This window comes from Nymphalis io, chromosome 27, assembly GCF_905147045.1.
Source record: "Nymphalis io chromosome 27, ilAglIoxx1.1, whole genome shotgun sequence".
Lineage (NCBI taxonomy): Eukaryota > Metazoa > Arthropoda > Insecta > Lepidoptera > Nymphalidae > Nymphalis > Nymphalis io.
Window position 1 is genome coordinate 7,802,608 of NC_065914.1, and position 18,505 is coordinate 7,821,112.

General features: G+C 38.2%; 1 protein-coding gene across 6 annotated transcripts in view; it reads left to right on the forward strand.

Moving 5' to 3' along the window:
• Positions 1 to 16,844, forward strand: part of LOC126778770 (acetyl-CoA carboxylase) — an 86,546-nt gene extending 69,702 nt beyond the window's left edge. For 4 of the 6 annotated variants that reach the window (XM_050502403.1, XM_050502405.1, XM_050502406.1 and 1 more), the window contains 22 exons: positions 465 to 645; positions 1,003 to 1,118; positions 1,747 to 1,867; positions 2,448 to 2,544; positions 2,974 to 3,080; positions 3,370 to 3,471; positions 3,719 to 3,821; positions 4,007 to 4,107; positions 4,506 to 4,676; positions 4,948 to 5,167; positions 5,509 to 5,647; positions 5,861 to 6,074; positions 6,199 to 6,385; positions 7,020 to 7,147; positions 8,060 to 8,174; positions 8,734 to 8,911; positions 9,039 to 9,154; positions 9,940 to 10,032; positions 10,471 to 10,565; positions 11,282 to 11,347; positions 11,818 to 12,135; positions 12,615 to 16,844. In XM_050502403.1, coding sequence (XP_050358360.1) covers positions 465 to 645; positions 1,003 to 1,118; positions 1,747 to 1,867; positions 2,448 to 2,544; positions 2,974 to 3,080; positions 3,370 to 3,471; positions 3,719 to 3,821; positions 4,007 to 4,107; positions 4,506 to 4,676; positions 4,948 to 5,167; positions 5,509 to 5,647; positions 5,861 to 6,074; positions 6,199 to 6,385; positions 7,020 to 7,147; positions 8,060 to 8,174; positions 8,734 to 8,911; positions 9,039 to 9,154; positions 9,940 to 10,032; positions 10,471 to 10,565; positions 11,282 to 11,347; positions 11,818 to 12,135; positions 12,615 to 12,692 — 3,046 coding nt within the window. In that variant the 3' untranslated portion in view covers positions 12,693 to 16,844. The other 2 variants (XM_050502404.1, XM_050502408.1) reach the window with 2 other exon arrangements.
• The last annotated feature ends 1,661 nt before the right edge of the window (positions 16,845 to 18,505 follow it).

Sequence of the window (18,505 nt, forward strand, 5' to 3'; positions counted from 1 at the left end):
CGCATTGGCGATGTGAGAAACGGTTAATAGTTCTTACATCGCCGATGACTACGGGCGGTGGTGACCGCTTCCCATCGGGAGGCCCGGTTTCCCGTTCGCCTACCTATAACATAAAAATAAATTCTTAAATATATTTTGTTTACAAATATCTTCCTTATAACATATCTTTATGTATAAAATTCTTCTGCCTATGTGAATGTCACTGAGCTCCTAAGCGGCTGGATGAATTTCGATGGTTTTTTTGTTTGTAACTTAACTCAATGGCAATGTTGGTGTCTTTAAATCTAGATTAAACAGGTTTCTTATAGGCAAGCGTGCTACATCTTGAACCGTGTCGATGCTTAACATCAGGCAAGTCAAAGGTCAAATGCTGGTCTATTAATTGTAAAAAAAAAGGCCACAAAAAAACTATGGACAATGGTGACCACTTACCAAACAATTCAATATAACTATCATGTTCACAGACGCCAGTTCCCGAAATTCTTCACATACCGAGCCCGTAACGAGTTCACAGAGGACACGATCTACCGTCACTTGGAACCGGCGTCCGCGTTCCAGCTGGAACTCTACCGCATGAGGAGCTACGACCTGGAAGCTTTGCCGACCAGCAACCAGAAGATGCACTTGTATCTAGGGAAAGCTAAGGTATATATATGTATAAACATATCTGTTGGTAGGTCTTCTGTCAGTACTAAAATTACAGTACAAGAATAATTATTAGCTACTTTCTCATAGAGTTCGTGTTTGTTAATATATAGGATATTATTAATTTGTATACAGTTTGAGAAAAATATGTACTATAGAGTTTATTGTCGGTTGTTCTCGGTAGAATCTATTAGAATCTAATCATGCCAAGCAGCGGAACCTTCGCAGTCAATTTATTCCTGCAATTACTATTCAAAAGTGCATATAAAAGCATAGTATATGTTTTAGAGTAGATTAAAAAAGTGTTTTTATTCGAATAATATTATGCTGATATAACATTAACATTTTTATCGGTAGGTCAAGAAAGGTCAGGAGGTTACCGACTTCAGATTCTTCATACGTTCCATCATCAGGCATCAGGACCTCATCACCAAGGAGGCGTCCTTCGAATATCTGCAGAACGAGGGAGAGAGGTAGAAATTTATGTATATCAATAATATTATATATTGGCTCCACACGCGTTTAATGTCACAGCTACACCAATATTGGTCGTAGCGTAGTGTTATATAGACATATATAGACAATTAATTTCTCAATAAATAAGCTTTCTAAGGCAAAAATATTTTACGAAGAAATGCAAGGAGAGTTTGTAGAAGAGAAGGATAATAATGTGTTTTATATGTTTGTTACTAAGTCGAACTCGAACAGCTGCTGAGCAGATTTTAATGAAGTTTTAAATTGAATATTCCATTAGCGGGATGAGTAAATATAAATAAACTTTAAATTTACTTAATTCTTACTTCACTCAAATGTTACTACCATAAATCCGATAACAATTTCATCTAAATTCAAAACACAATTTTTCAATGTATCCACACTGAACACCACAGATTATATACATCTCGACCAATGATGTCATATCAACTCAAGGTCGAATTTGTTTACTTATCTATGACTCCTGCCATTGTTAACGAATATATAGACATAAATTATTTCGTTATTTATATTTATCATCTATTCGCCACAAGATCAATATAAAAATACAAATGTTCTTGTGAAGTGTGTAAAAGTGATATATTTTTTAACTGTTTCCGTGTACAGAGTGCTACTGGAAGCGATGGACGAGCTCGAGGTGGCGTTCTCCCACCAGCTCGCGAAGAGGACCGACTGCAACCACATTTTCTTGAACTTCGGCCCCACCGTCATCATGGATATCGCTAAAGTGATTACATATTGATTTATTTATTTTTTTTACATTTTTCACACACGGACATCTGATCCCAAATTAAGCTCGTACAGAGATTGTACTATAGAAACCAGACAACTGATATACTTACATATACTATTTTTCTTTTGTAAATACATACTTATATAGATAATTAAACCCAGACTCAGGACAAACAGACATGTTCATGCACACAAATGTCTGTCCTGGGTGGGAATCAAACCCACAGCCTTCGGCGTGAAAGGCAAGCATCTTCCAACCACGCCAACCGGCTCCTCAACATATATAAAAATTATTGAACAAGTTTCATGTAATAAAGTTTTATATATTTAGTATGTTTAGTGCTAATTAAATCCAAACGGATGTCATTGAGATTTCATGTACTTTATTTGTGTTTAAACACAAAAATATCGTGTGGAAACCTGCAAGTGTCGATTCTGTCTGTTGCTGTGTGTGGTAAAATAAGGTCCAAACCCTATCCTCAGCAGAAGGATGCCCTAGTTGTGGAATATTTATAGACTTGTTACTTTTTTATAAAATAATTGTAATAAATACATGCTTTGTTTTTCTTCACCAGATCGAAGAATCGGTGCTAGGCATGGTGATGAGGTACGGACCTCGGCTCTGGAAGCTGAGAGTCCTACAGGCGGAGATCAGATTCACTCTTAGAATTGGTGAGTTTTTAAAGCACGCTTTTACTTTATGCAGAAGGAAGTATATAACCCGTGACAATAAAAAAATATATATATATAAATGGCGGCAGATCTCGTGCTGCCTCGCTCGTGCTGCTCGCATTTCCGTTGCACACTTTACTGTTAGAAAAAAAGCTTGCGAATATAAATCGTGAACATTTTATTTATTTACTGGTGGTAGGGCTTTGTGCAAGCTCGTCTGGGTAGGTACCACCCACTCATCAGATATTCTACCACAAAACAGCAGTACTTGGTATTGCCCCATATGCTCGTCAGCCTTCCTTTCCATAAAAAAAAAAATCGAGAAAAGGGGTGTGATCTGTAGCAATCAGAGAGCATTTGTTCGATTAGTTTTTAAAACCAATAACTTTAATAATTTTTTTAATGTATATCTATATATTTGTTCCTAAGGCCCCGGAGCGCCGACGAAGAACATCCGTCTCTGTCTCTCAAACGGTTCGGGGTACTCGTTGGACGTGTACACGTACGAGGAGGTGATCGACCCGAGGACCGGTGTGGTGAGTGCCTAAGCTATGTTACGTCATCTGAAGTTATACTGCTTATACGACTCACTAACAGCCTATGGTTACGGTTAGGGTACCCTAAGAGCAAGAGTGGGGATAATATCTATTGTCTCACTATCGAAGTCCGATGAGCAGATCCGACATAGAGAGAGATCAGGCACAGGACCAACAGAAAACCTAATATCATCTCTAAAACAAATTTCGACCCAGGATTTGAACCTAAGACCTCTATATCTAGCTATGTATATAACATGTTTATATGTATATAATGATTTGTTTACAGATAATATTCCAATCATTTGGACCGAAGCAGGGTCCCATGCACGGTCTTCCGATATCGACCCCCTACGTCACGAAAGATTATTTGCAGCAGAAACGATTCTTGGTAAGCTTAAGTTAATTATGATATTATGAGAGGGGCTTGTCCATTATCGGCATCAGCTCAGCCTGCACAGAACTCTAATAAAATAAGTACATATATTCAATTAAATCCAATGACTTTTTTTAAAGTCAATTCAATGTTAAAGAAAGAAATCAGTTTTACTTAACTTTGTTTAGTTAAAGACACTCTCCTCTTACATAATATATAAATATAATTTATGTATATTAAAATCTATTTGATTTTTTCCCAGGCCACGTCCCAGGGCACCACATACGTGTACGACATACCGGACATGTTCAGACAAGTGGTGGAGAAACGGTGGCGGGAGTGCATCGACGAAGGCACCGTTGACGGTGAGTTTGGACCTTTTAACTTAATCACGTTAAAGATACAACTCGAAGGGTTTGATTATCTCGAAGGAAAGCGGGGTGGTAGTGCTTTATTATCAGTGTATCAAAAATCGTATTAAAAAGAAGAGAAAAATCTTAAATAATAACGTTGTTTTTTTACTCTTGTTAAATATATGATATTTCTTCAGGCCCCCCTCCTGACAACGTCATGAGCTCCGTGGAGCTGGTGATAGAACCGGACGGTGAGCGACGCGTGGTCGAGGTCACAAGGCTTCCCGGACAGAACACCGTGAGTATTTAACGCCTGTCCACTCCGGACGTAGCCTCATGCGAAACAAGAAATGTCACGCGACCCTTAACCGGAGTTTGCGGGCGTAAACCGAACAAGCTGTTTGCTTGTTTTAATGCACTTTGTCGGTGAATTTCAAATACAGTGCGTAGCCGATTTGGATGGAAATTTACTCTTTAGGTTACGACAATATACAATACAAGCATATTTAATTTCGTTCATTTTAGCAACATGGATTAAGTAAAACCTTTTTTGACTTTAATGTGACCTTGATGTGACGCTTAATCCCATTTTTGTCATCAGTGTCATATGTCTGCTGTAATTCATTTCGTACCATAACGTCTGAAAACTAATGATAGACATGGGTCGTAGTGGTGTCTGAGTGTGCGAGTGCGCAGGTGGGCATGGTGGCGTGGCGCCTGTCGCTGTGCACGCCGGAGTGCCCGCAGGGCCGCGACGTGGTGCTGATCGCCAACGACCTGACGCACTACATGGGCTCGTTCGGGCCGCAGGAGGACTGGCTCTACTACCGCGCCTCGGAGTACGCGCGCGAGCGCAAGATACCGCGGGTACGTACCCAATGACTGACTACTGACATTCTTGCCGGTTCTTCTCGATAGACTTTACATTTCGTGGTCACTTTCAATATAATCTTGTAAAATGAACATTCAAAAGTGCACTCTACATCTTACTTGAATAAAGTATATTTTTATTTCAAACGAACGCAAAAAAAAACTACTGATATTCTTAAGTCGGTTATTCTCAGACCCGATTGATGTCTTTCAGAACCGTGAAGTTTAACTATTGCTGATTAAAAATTAAATGAATGATGACATACAGCTGTACGTGAGCGTGAACTCGGGAGCGCGTATCGGCGTGGCGGAGGAGCTGAAGGGGGAGTTCCAGGTGGCGTGGGTGGACGGGGAGCGCCCCGAGCGCGGTTTCCGCTACCTCTACCTGACGCCGGAGGCCTACTCCAGGCTCGCTGCGCTCAACTGTGTCAAGACGGAGCTCATCGAAGACGAGGGGGAGGCGCGTTACCGCATCACTGACATCATAGGTAGTTGCCAGTTGCCTTAGTAACACTTTAACACCAGTTATCGTATTTATTAGTGTTTGTTACAAAATGAGAGGAATTTAATTTATATGATTCGAATTATTATTCTTTGCGTGCAAAAATAAGTCGTTCTATTTCGTTCAAAACAGTTGGGAATAGACCAAACGCTATATTATTTGTGTATATATTATTTCATTAGAAATAAAGGAACGATCGTGCATTCGTTCAAACAAAAAATCGTTGTCACTGGCAATAGCTGGCAAGAGGGGAGCATGTACGGGGTTTGATTAAACTTTAATATCACGTTGGGAACAATAATTAAAGCTCAAAATGTTTACTTGTAGGCAAAGAAGATGGTCTCGGCGTGGAGTGTCTGAGGGACGCTGGTCTCATAGCCGGGGAGACGGCGCAGGCGTACGAGGACGTGGTCACCATCTCCGTGGTCACTTGCAGAGCTATCGGTATCGGTTCCTATGTGGTCAGGTTGGTACAATATTTTAAATTATTAATATATTATATATTTAAATTTAAATGGTACTACACCGATGTATTTAAAAGTTTATGAGACTGGTAATGAGCTAGAAAATAGTTTATAACGTAAAATTATTTCTTTACACAGGTCCTTCTAACTTCTTTGATAGATATAAAGTTTAATAAAAATGTACGTTTAACATTAATCATCACGACCGTCACCAGGCTCGGGCACCGCGTGATCCAAGTGGAGTCGTCGTACATCATCCTGACGGGCTACGCCGCGCTCAACAAGGTGCTGGGCCGCGCCGTGTACGCCAGCAACAACCAGCTGGGCGGCGTGCAGATCATGCACAACAACGGCGTCACGCACGCCGTGGCGCCCACCGACCTGGAGGCCGTGCGGACCGCCGTGCGCTGGCTGTCCTACGTGCCCAAGGTCCGCACCACGACTGCTTTTGTTAAATCGTACCCCTAAACCGATAGCCGCTGTAACCAGTTAAGTGGGGGTATATAGGAATGCCTTTTAAGATAGCTTCTCTACCCACATTCTCCCTTGCCAGGACAAGATGAGCATGGTGCCAATAATGAAGTGTGCGGATCCCATCGACCGTCCGGTGGAGTGGGTGCCCCCCCGCACCGCATACGACCCCCGCCTCCTGCTGACGGGAGACAGCACGCGGGCCGGTTTCCTGGACGTCGGCTCCTTCGACGAGATCATGAAGCCCTGGGCGCAGACCGTCGTCACTGGTCAGTGCTGTTCCTTACCTACGTTTAAGCGTCTTTTATTCTGAAAATAATCAGCAAAAGCTTCAGCAGACCATGTGAATCTTGAGCTGTTATAGCATCATGTTTTTTTTTATCCTCCAGATTCCACGCTACCTCTACATAAAATTCATTATGATCAGTCGATCAGACCGACAAAGTTGGAAGTAACTGACATAATATTACATATAAGACTTAAGTGATGATTGAAACACCGTATTAATTTCGGTTACGGTGGCTTAATATTTTGCTGTCGATGTGCCCTTGTATTGTAACCGTACGTTTGTTGTAGTCGTACAATTAGAATACGAATAATATTGTGTGTTATCTACATAAGTATGTATTTACAAAAGAAAAGTAGTATATGTAGTATATCAGTTGTCTGGTTTCCATAGTACGAGATCTGCTTAGTTTGGAATCAGACGGCCGTGTGTGAATAATGTTCCACGATATTATTATTATTATTATAATCACAAACAATATTTATTATATTATATTAAAGTATGAAGGTAAATGATTAAATAAGTGTACAATCAATTGTCTCGAATATTCAAAAGGAAACGGATGCAACCGCTACTCCTTTGTATCTCATACACTAACAAATTTGAATGTTGAGTAGGTCGTGGTCGGCTGGGCGGCATCCCCGTGGGGGTTATCGCGGTGGAGACGCGAACGGTGGAGATCACGTTGCCCGCTGACCCCGCCAATTACGACTCTGAAGCTAAGACTATACAGCAGGCTGGCCAGGTAAGGGGGTTATCCTGACATACATATACTTATATTAAATATATATCAATCATGTCCATAAAGTAACACTGAACACATACATTCAACTCTTGAATTTAATTTTTACCATTTTTTTCAGTATTTTTATTAATATATTATTAGCTGGATAAAGTTAGATAATATATTAAAGGTCTCTTTTAATTTACTGAAGAAAGCTTTACGGTCTTCAATTGTACATTTTTGCTGACGCTACAGTACGCACGAGCGGGTGTCATTTTATATTTAATATTCATATTTTTTTCTTAATAACGAATATGCGATTAACAGTCTAAGATAAAGGATTCATCTAATATTAATCGTCGTTTATTTGTATTTAATTCAGTGCAATGCACATAGTGATCTTAACTTCGCGATATTTTCTCTCCACATTCCAACAACATTAATATTTTAAAGTGTAGTAATTCTACTTTCTGGTCTTTCGAGCTGGATCTGAACCAGCTACCTATAATTAGCGATATTTAACAACGTATTTAAATTAGATGGTTAGTTGACAGTTAACAGTCTGTGAATGTCCAACTGCTGGGGTAAGGCCTCCTCTCCCTTTTTGAAGAGAAGGTTTGGAGCTTATTTCACCACGCTGCTCCAATGCGGGTTGTTGGAATACACATGTGGCAGAATTTCAGTGAAATTAGACACATAAAGGTTTCCTTACGATGTTTTCCTTCACCGTCAAGAACGAGATGAATTATAAACACAAATTAAGTACATGAAAATTCAGTGGTGCTTCCCCGGGTTTGAACCCACGATCATCGGTTAATATTCACGCGTACTTACTACTGGGCCATCTTGGCTATTAATTAGATGGTACTAAGCACTAAATGTAAACAGGACACAAATTTAAAATGCACTTTATAATACCGTTCTTGTCTTCAGGTTTGGTTCCCGGACTCAGCATATAAGACGGCGCAGGCCATCAACGACTTTTCCCGTGAGAATCTCCCGATACTCATCTTCGCCAACTGGCGAGGCTTCAGTGGAGGACAGAAGGGTGAGTGACAGAAGAGTTTTTTTTTTATAGAATAGGAAGGCGGATGAGCATATGGGCCACCCGATGGTAAGTGGTCAACAACGCCCATAGACATTGGCATTGTAAGAAATGTTAACCATCGCTTACATCGCCAATGCGCCACCAACCTTGGGAACTAAGATGTTATGTCCCTTGTGCCTGTAATTTCACTGGCTCACTCACGCTTCAAACCGGGACATGAGTGGGTGGTACCTACACAGACGAGCTAGCACAAAGCTCTACCACCAGTAAGACTGTGTGTGTTATTATACAGGCAAAAACTGTTACAGGCTAGATTACTGCTGTATGGCAAAGATTGATCTCGAGTCTCGGACACAAAATAATAAAAAAAAACTATACTATTAATATAGTGTTATAAATATATAGTAATATTAGTAAAACTAAATATATATTATTTTATCAGCTGAATTGAGATTTTAGCAAGAAAGATTAATGGTACCAAAAAACATATGTATTATGGATTTGAAAATGACTTCTTAATGATTTTTTTGTATGAATTTAACGATTGTCTTTCCCGCAGACATGTACGAGCAAATCCTGAAGTTCGGCGCGGAAATAGTGCGAGCATTGCGTGGCGCGACCGCCCCCGTGCTGGTGTACATCCCCCCCGGGGCGGAGCTGCGGGGGGGCGCGTGGGCCGTGGTGGACCCCAGCGTCAACAACCTGCGCATGGAGATGTACGCGGACCCGGAGGCTAAGTCAGTATTGTTTTAAGATACTCAACTTTGCGTAAGACTCATTTCCAATTTCTATTAATATAAGTTTCTCGTTCTTACAACGCACAAATCATGCAATTTCGATCAAGTGATTATTTGTCAATTACAGAGGCGGAGTCCTGGAGGCTGAGGGCATCGTCGAAGTGAAGTTCAAGCAGAGAGACATATTGAAGACGATGCACAGGCTGGACCCCGAGCTGCTCAGGCTTGGAGCGAGGACCTCGGGTGAGAGACACTTCACGAATCTTGTGTACGCGTACACTACGACCGACAATTGTCTATATCCGCACTATTTGTTAGGCATTTTATTTGGTGGTATGGCCTTGTACAAGCCTGTCCGGGTAAATATCCATTCATCAAGTATTCTATAGCTGAACAGCAATACAGAGTATTATTGTGTTCGGGTTTGAAGGAAAAGTGAGCCAGTGTACTACAGGCACAAGAGACCTAACGTCTCAGTTCCCAAGGTTGGTGGCGCATTGGTGATCATAGTACTAGTGTCTATGGGCAGTGGACATTTACTAGCATTCGGCCTATTTGCCATATAGTGCGATAAATAAACCAGAATTGGTTTATTACTTCTATGATAGGTAATTTTTAAATGTTTGCAAAAATATCTTAATGCTTTACATAAATGTATATAAGTTAGCGTTTGAGTGAATATAAGTTAATCGTTAATTTTATGAGTTGTATTCGAATATATTTTGATGAGCCGGTTGGCGTGGTTGGTAGATACTTGCCTTTCACGCCGAAGGTTGTGGGTTCGATTCCCACCCAGGACAGACATTTGTGTGCATGAACATGTCTGTTTGTCCCGAGTCTGGGTGTAATTATCTATATAAGTATGTATTTACAAAAGAAAAGTAGTATATGTAGTATATCAGTTGTCTGGTTTCCATACCACAAGCTTTGTACAAGCTTAATTTGGCCGTGTGTGAAAAATGACCCAGAATTATTCATTAATTTGATATAGTAAGTATTAATATTATTATTTTATTTATTTTTTACAGAAATGAAGGATCAAATAAAAGATATATCAAAGAATCTCGATCGTCGCGGTTCTATAGACGACGTCCTCATCACGACTGAAGCCGGGAAACAAGGTAAATGCAAATTATTTATTATAAGACAATGTTCGGTTTTAGGAAGGCAGACTTACAAATTTGTCACGTGATGGTAAGGCTCATAGGCATTGATGAAACCTACACGTGACAGATTAGTGTCTGCCACATGTGTATTTGCTGTAAGTGAATTGAAGTAATAACTATTTTTGTCTCACTGCTGGGCTGAGGTCTCCCCTCCTTTTTGAGAATTAAGCTTGGTGGATATCACTAATAATAATTAAAAAAAAAATATCTTATATATATTAATAAATGAGAAGACGTTTTTTTTTTGTATCGCTCAACTGAAAAAACTACTCAAATAAAATACATAATACTATTCGGAGGATTAAGTACATAATCAAATATGCCAGAGAACGTTTGCCGATGAATTTGTTTATATTATAGTATCGGGTTAGTTAACACAAGTGTTATTTTCAGCTGAAAGTCGTGTCCGCGAGCTGGAAACCGAGCTGCTAGCAGCTGAAAAGACAATAAAGAAGAGGGAGAAGGAACTGGCGCCTATATACCACGAAGTCAGTATTTACAAGCAGAGTTTACAGTCGCTACGAAATTATTTCATATATAACAAGCATTTATTACTAAAAAGTCGAGATGGCCCAGTGGTAAGAACGCGTGAATCTTAACCGATGATCGTGGGTTCAAACCCGGGCAAGCACCACTGAATTTTCATGTGCTTAATTTTTGATTATAATTCATCTCGTGCTTTACGGCGAAGGAAAACATCGTGAAGAAACCTGCATGTGTCTAATTTCACTGAAATTCTGCCACATGTGTATTCCAACAACCTGCATTGGAGCAGCGTGGTGGAATAAGCTCCAAACCTTCTCCTCAAAATGAGGAGAGGAGGCCTTTAGCCCAACAGTGGGACATTCACAGGCTGTTTCGGTCGGTTTCGGAAGCACTCATTAAGTAATAAATATTTATGATACAATATAATTTTACTTATCTATGACGTTTTTGAGTAAAGATAAACAAATCTTAGATTTAAATGTTCGATACGTTTCGCTAATAGCTCGGTTATATCATGTACTACACGTAATTGTTGAATAATATAACTATTTATATCTTCCAAAATGTCTCTACAACTTAGCGGCCATTTTGTCAATCGACAACAGATTATTTAATGTTTACCAATGATGTCATGTCAGTTCTAGGTCAAATATGTTTATTTACTTTTTCTTCCACTAATAGAGAATGGTTTATATATGAAAATATTTATTCCGTACAGATCGCAGTCCAGTTCGCCGAGCTGCACGACACGGCTGAGAGGATGTTGGAAAAAGGCTGCATATTCGTGAGTTACAAATTTTTTACTTACTCAATACAATTGAAATGTTATAATTGTAATGGGAATTTATACGATAGTATTGTTTTCTTCGATTTACTGTTGGCATCGAATTGGCGAGAATTTTTTTTTCTTGAAAAATTCGATTTTTGGAGACAGTACAATGTCACAATAATCACATTCTTGATTTTTTACTTTTTCATACAATGGCCCGCTTTTAATAAAGATTTTTAGGTAAATATATCTCGATGTTACAAGACTCGAGTGAAAAATCATGAATATTATTTTAAAAAGTGTGCGCCACTTCTGTCATAACAAAGAAGTGAAGCGTTCGCACACATTTTTTCTTTATAGAATAGGAAGGCGGACGAACATATCGGCCACCCGATGGTAAGCGGTCCCCGACGCCCATAGACATTGGCATCGTATGAAACGTTAATGACCGACCTCGGAACTGAGACGCTGCGTCCCTCGCGCAGGACATCGTCCCGTGGCGCGGCTCGCGGCGCGCGCTGCACTGGCGCCTGCGCCGCCTGCTGCGCCAGAACGCGCAGGAGCGGCGCGTGGCGGCGGCGGCGGCGCCCGAGCCGCTGGGCCAGCGCGCCGCCGCCGCCACGCTGCGCCGCTGGTTCGCGGAGGACCGCGGCGACACGCAGTCGCACCGCTGGGAGCACGACAACGAGGCCGTCTGCGCCTGGCTCGAGGCGCAGGCCGGCGACTACGACTCCGTGCTCGAGCGCAACCTGCGCGCCATCAGGCAGGACGCCGCCATGCAGACCGTCAACCGCCTCGTCATGGTGGGTGCCGCCGGGAGCCGGTTGTCCCGTTGGACGACCGGATCGTGATAGCGTAATCGTTTCATAGTACAGACAATATATTTTAAAGTATATCGTAGCTAGCGAAACTCGGATCTTATTAGTTGGTCCTCCGAGCCGGATTTTTTAAATTCGACGTCTTGATTTATTAATAAAAGTATAATTTCTTAAATATTCATAAAAGTATAATTTCTCGAGAAGTATATAGTAATAAGGGTCCCATTGCTGAGCAAAGATCTACATTTCTCTTAGAGAAAAGCTTTAGAATATTCTGGCACGCTACTCCAGCGCCGTTTGGTTAATACACGTATGACAGAATCTCACGTTACTTACATAAACATTCACTAGTACTTGCTCAGTTTTGAGCCCACGTCCTTAATGAATATCCACATGCTATATCCACTGAGCTATATATATTATTGAAGATAATATAATTATAAATGTGTATTTCTATTTCACAGGAGCTAACGCCGTCTCAACGCACGGAATTCATAAGAAAACTCACGACGATCGGAATGGAATCGGACTTCAATAACTGATCCCCGCTAGTGACGACTCCGTAAAGAGAAATGCATCCTATCTGTTATATAGTAAAGTCGAGAATTGATTGTAATGTTGGGATTTTATAAATACTATTTATTTTGTATAATTTTAGTTGTTCAATTTGTTTTCTCGATCGTCGCCGGTTCTCGGACGTTTGTCAAGAATCGTACGACAAACGATAATATCACGAATGACGTCACAGAAACTGTTCACGTGACCGACGGCCTCGTTCCGCAAACATATCGTGTTATATGAGACCATTTGACAAACGCTCAATACTCAAACGTATCGAACGTTGGAATTTATATATTCTATCGTATTCAGTAATATTATGAAAACAATTGTTTGCCGTTTGTTTTTTTTTTTATATAAAATGACAGGATACCGTCTTCGAAAGTTATCTCGTATAGATATATATGTAAGTGATATTGAAAATTATATTATAACTGTGTAATGTTACGATACATCCGGCTTCGCTTGTTGAACACACTCGAGGAATTAATGCCAAATATAATTACGTGAACGTGTTTTAATTAAATTGTCTCTGTGTTGAAATCTACTAGCTATTACAATCGACGGAGTGAAGATAAATAAACGTTAGTACAGTACAGTAACAGCCTGTGAATGTCCCACTGCTGGGCTAAGGCCTCCTCTACCTTTTACAGGAGAAGCTATGGAGTATGAATAATTACGCTATATAATGCACTATAAACAGTTCTTGATTAATACATCTTTATTTATAATAAAACACTATTCCACTTAACAAGTTATATGCACTTTAATTTTACTCTAAAGTTTACTTAAAGATAACAACTTTGACATTCAAGACGCCATTTATTCGAAACCATAGTGAATATCATAGATTGTTCAAGATCTCGACCAGTGGTGTCGCGTCGATTCAAATTACAGGCATAAGGGACATAACATCTTAGTTCCTTAGTTTTTTACAATGCCATTGTCTATGGGCGTTGGTGACCACTTACCATCAAGTGGCCCATATGCTCGTCCGCCTACTCATACTATATAAGAAAAATAAACGTCAAATTTATTAATTTATCTTTACTCCTGTGCTTGGAATAGTTTATTGAGTTGAGTTAGTTGTTACGATGTTGTAATTCAGTAACGTGATTGTATAAAACATAAATATGTGCCTAAAATTATGGCGCGCAGATTTTTATATGTATATAGAAGACTTGAACGACTGCCATATTGAAGCAATAAATATAGCTATATTGAAAATGATTTAAAAATCATTTTAGTGTATATTGTAATGTAATGGAACACACCACAGTGACCGTAGTTACAATTTATATAAAAAATAACTGTTACATCCCCTCTGTGTGTGTGTGGGGGGGGGGGTATTTAAATGTAATTATTTTAAATGTAATTATTTATAATTGAGAGAAGGTGAATTGTAAAAAAATATATCTAACACATTTGAACAACTACAATTATTAATTTGGAACAAAAAAAAAAAAGTTAAATTATATTAAACGCAATCAAATTGTTAGTTTCTTTTAAGTGTGAATAAGTTATTTGGTAATAAGGCTTACATTCGCGTGTCTTGTATCATGACAAATATAATATAAGTAGATAATATCCTAAAACGTTGCCTATATTGCTGTAAAAGTTACATAAACATAGGTCCGTCCGATGTTAGCGAATTTTATCGAATTATCCACTTGAAAGAATATACGTGTATTTGTAACGTTTGATATTTGATGGAATCTGTACGAAGGGCATGTTGTAGCGAGCGTTTGGAGAGCTAGTTTAAGAATAAAATTTTCTGCTATGGGTACATAAAATTTTTGTACTAACGGTACATTTCATAATTGGACCGACTTTCGAAAATATTGAATGAATTATTTCTTAGTGGTTCGGTAATTTTCGTTGCTTTAATAGAAAGGAAAACTTAATTAAATTATTAAACATAACAAAGAAAAATTATAAAGATTGTAAACACTGACAATAAAAAACGCGCGCTCTTTTCGCTTGACACATCATGTCCGTTGAATAACGCACTTTAATTGTAATTAAAAATTAATAATCGGGTTGTTTTACGGAGAGCACACCGAGAGCAATTCACGTGTTATTTCAGACACCAGCGTAACATTTATAAATATGTTTATTATATACAGAGCTCCGTAGCTCCGTAGCTCCGTAGCTCTGTACATCATGAGCTCCGTAGCTCTGTAGCGCCGTAGCCAATACGTATATGTCTCAAACATATATTGCTATATTAGCACTCGACTGTATTTTGAAACATTTTTTTCCGCCTTTCGTCAAATAAATGAGACTTGTAAATCGAAATGAGCTCTACGAACAATCTAGCAACGTATTCATTACGTCACGTCCGGTGTGACTTTATAACTTAACCATGTCACAAATTCTGACTAATTTAATTGCACTTTTCATTATGGTGGTAGGACCACTCATCGGATATTATACCGCTGTGTGAGTGAGACTGCGTAACTCAAGCACATGGGACAATACATCTCAGGTTACAAGATTGGTGGCGCATTGACGATGCGAGGAATAGAACGAATGAAGAGCGGTACCATCTACCACCAGGCCCATTCGACTATCTAAGAATGTATAATTTATATACAGTACAGTAACAGCCTGTTAAAGTCCCACTGCTGGGCTAAGGCCTCCTATCCCTTTTGAGAAGAAGGTTTGGAGCTTATTCCATCACGCTGCTCTAATGCGGATTGACAGAATGACATGCAGGTTTCCTCACGATGTATTCCTTCACCGCCAAACACGAGATGAATTATAATTACAAATTAAGCACATGAAAATTCAGTGGTGCTTTCACGGATTTGAACCGACGATCATCGGTTAAGATTCACGCGTTCTAACCACTTTGCCATCTCGACTCATATATAACAATTTCATTTCATTTCATATATAATTTATATAATAATTGTCATATAACACTCGTATGCTCTCGGTGTGTACCCATACTTACGAAGATCATTAATTTATCAAACAAACGTGTGATAGTTGTTCTCGGGGCACATTAGTAATTAATTTATTTAATGATTTTTAGAAATATTTGTATTTCTTTTATTGCAATCCACTTTGTGCATTTCTTAAACATATCGAACGGTCGAAACATTAAAAACGATATATGGATTCTTGATCGAAGTAAAGTTTTTATTATGATGAAAGTTTTTTATATATATTTGTACAAAATGGATCGGTCTGTCTCGAGACTCCTGTTCTTAACTTATTTATTGCTTATTTATAACTAGGAGTCCATGATTATGGGGACCATATGTTTTATTTCTAAATAAAGTAAAAATAAATGTAACATTATTCTATGAGCTTGCTTCATTAAATTGTATTTGAATTAAATATTTAGCTATTTAATGCTTTAAAATTAATAATGTTGAATGTGATAAATGATTATTCTTAAAAACGACTCGTAATATAGATAACGGAGCGTTTTTTATCGCCAAATTCATAATTATACTTATGGTAAACATATATTTTTTGTCTGTTTGTGCAAAGAGCACGCAGGCCAGCTCTATAATAGTTCTCGATTGCTCGGCTAATTTTTTAAGTCGCTATGTTTTTACATTAGATCGAATAGCAATATATTAATTTTAAAATGTTCTTTGGAATACTAGACCAATTTCGATGCGGTTTTGAAATAAGCAGTAATTGTGATGCAGGAGTCTTTAAGCTCGAAAGCAGAGACATGTTCGGGTGAATGTATTTTTCACGTTTAAAAAACATATATATGTTTCTAATTTCGAATATTATATATATATATAAATATATATTCGATTTTATTCGAATGTATGTTTGATGTTCTGATTGTTTAAGGAACGCGGGTAGCTTTAACATATCAGAATAGTGTAATTGTCCATTCTAATAGAATTCAATGGTTTTTTTTTCACAAGATCACTCACTCCTGTTAACGTACAAACATATATACATTCCTGTTTTTTTATTATTATTATATAAATAAATAGTCGTTTGGTTGGTATTTTGTAGAGAGAAATGTTTTTCTTTAATATTTTTCATTCGAGTAAACTCTGTTGGAGCTCGGCGCGCTTGCTTGCGGCTCGGAGTGTGATGGGGCCGTGTCCGGTTGTAGTACTCGCTATTTATAGTAATAAAATATTTGTTAATTTTTATATTCATTGTTTTATTTTAGTGTCCGCTAGTACAGACTTGCATTAATCTTATAACGGATTATTTCTATAACTCCGATACCAAGGAACCTTTCAAAAACTCAAAAACCTTTATTCAATATAGAAGCGTTACTTAATGATTGTCATAAATCTACCACCGGTTCGGAAATAAACAACTCAGACCTTAGAAGCTGTGAAAGATTCTCAGCGAGTTTTTTAACTCATATTTTACACTTATAATAAACAAAAAATAGAATTATATTTTATTTTTTATTTGAAATATTCTGGAGGTGATTATTTAATTCCCAAGGTGTGCAATCATCTAAAAAGTCATTGCTTGTGTAATATTCTTCAGCACACAAGTGATCTTAAGATATTATTTAAAATTTCACAATATAATTGTGCCTTAGTAAAGCTCCAATATAATTAAACACTACTTGGGAGGGCACTGCGACCTATGACATTTTCTTTTCACACTTTCATACTAGTTTAGGGGTCAGGATTCAAATGAATTATACTGACTCAGGACAAACAGACATGTTCATGCACACAAATGTCTGTCCTGGGTAGGAATCGAACCCACAACCTTCGGCGTGGAAGGCACGTATCTCAACTGTAGTGTATCCATCTACAATAATATATTAATTAGTATTTTATAACATAAATATATATTATCTGTCATCTCGGGCGACACACATCGCGGAGCGCGGGAAAATACAATAATACATATGGGGATTATTGGCCCGAGTAAAGATGGTGTGTGCATAGCGAGCTGATATAAAATATAATAAATGCCATTTAGTTTGTAATACCAACCTTAAGTCGTGAGTTAAGTGTCAGCATTACAAGTGGCGACGAAGAAAATTATTGTGAGTTTTGCTTTTCTTAATTAAAGGAGAGGTAAGACTGGACATTTTACATTTTTTTTCTAACATTTATAATTGTATAATAACATTAATTTATATCAGCGCTCAAAGTAAGAATTATATACTAACATGAAATGTAAAGAAAATAATAATAATTAAAACACTTTGTGGTAAATCAATACGTTTACTCCGACTATTGTTAAAACAATAATAATTTATTATCCTACAAAATGTAGACTTATTATTACCAAATACAATAATTCACGAATTGATTCCCAACGGAATCAATTATTTAACATTCTGTTTATCGTACGTTGTTCGATGTATGAGTGATCTCGTTGGTAAGCAATAGCTATTTTTCCGTACCAGATGTTTGATACATTTTCATATTAGATTTTATTTACAAGAAAAAAAAAATATGATAACATTAGTTCGTAGTTAATACTTACGGAAGATACTCAGAAATAAAAAGGATCACTTAATACACATAAAAGGTCATTTAACTTTAAGTTCATTTTGGACATAATAAGTATTTGCTGGAATAATATCGTTAGATGTTATTATAAAATAAATAAATAATATAACAATTTTATTAAAGATAACGTCATTTGATATATGGTAAGATATTTACTCCTTTCCTTTTTCGCACTTCCAAAAAATGGAATTTCTTACCAGCTCACGTGTTCCCCTCCTCTTACAACCCGGGTTCCTTCAAACGAGGCGTGAAGAGGCATCTTACGGGCCGACAAGACAGGGACGGCTAGTACAGAACATTCTTCCCGACTGTACTGGCCGTCG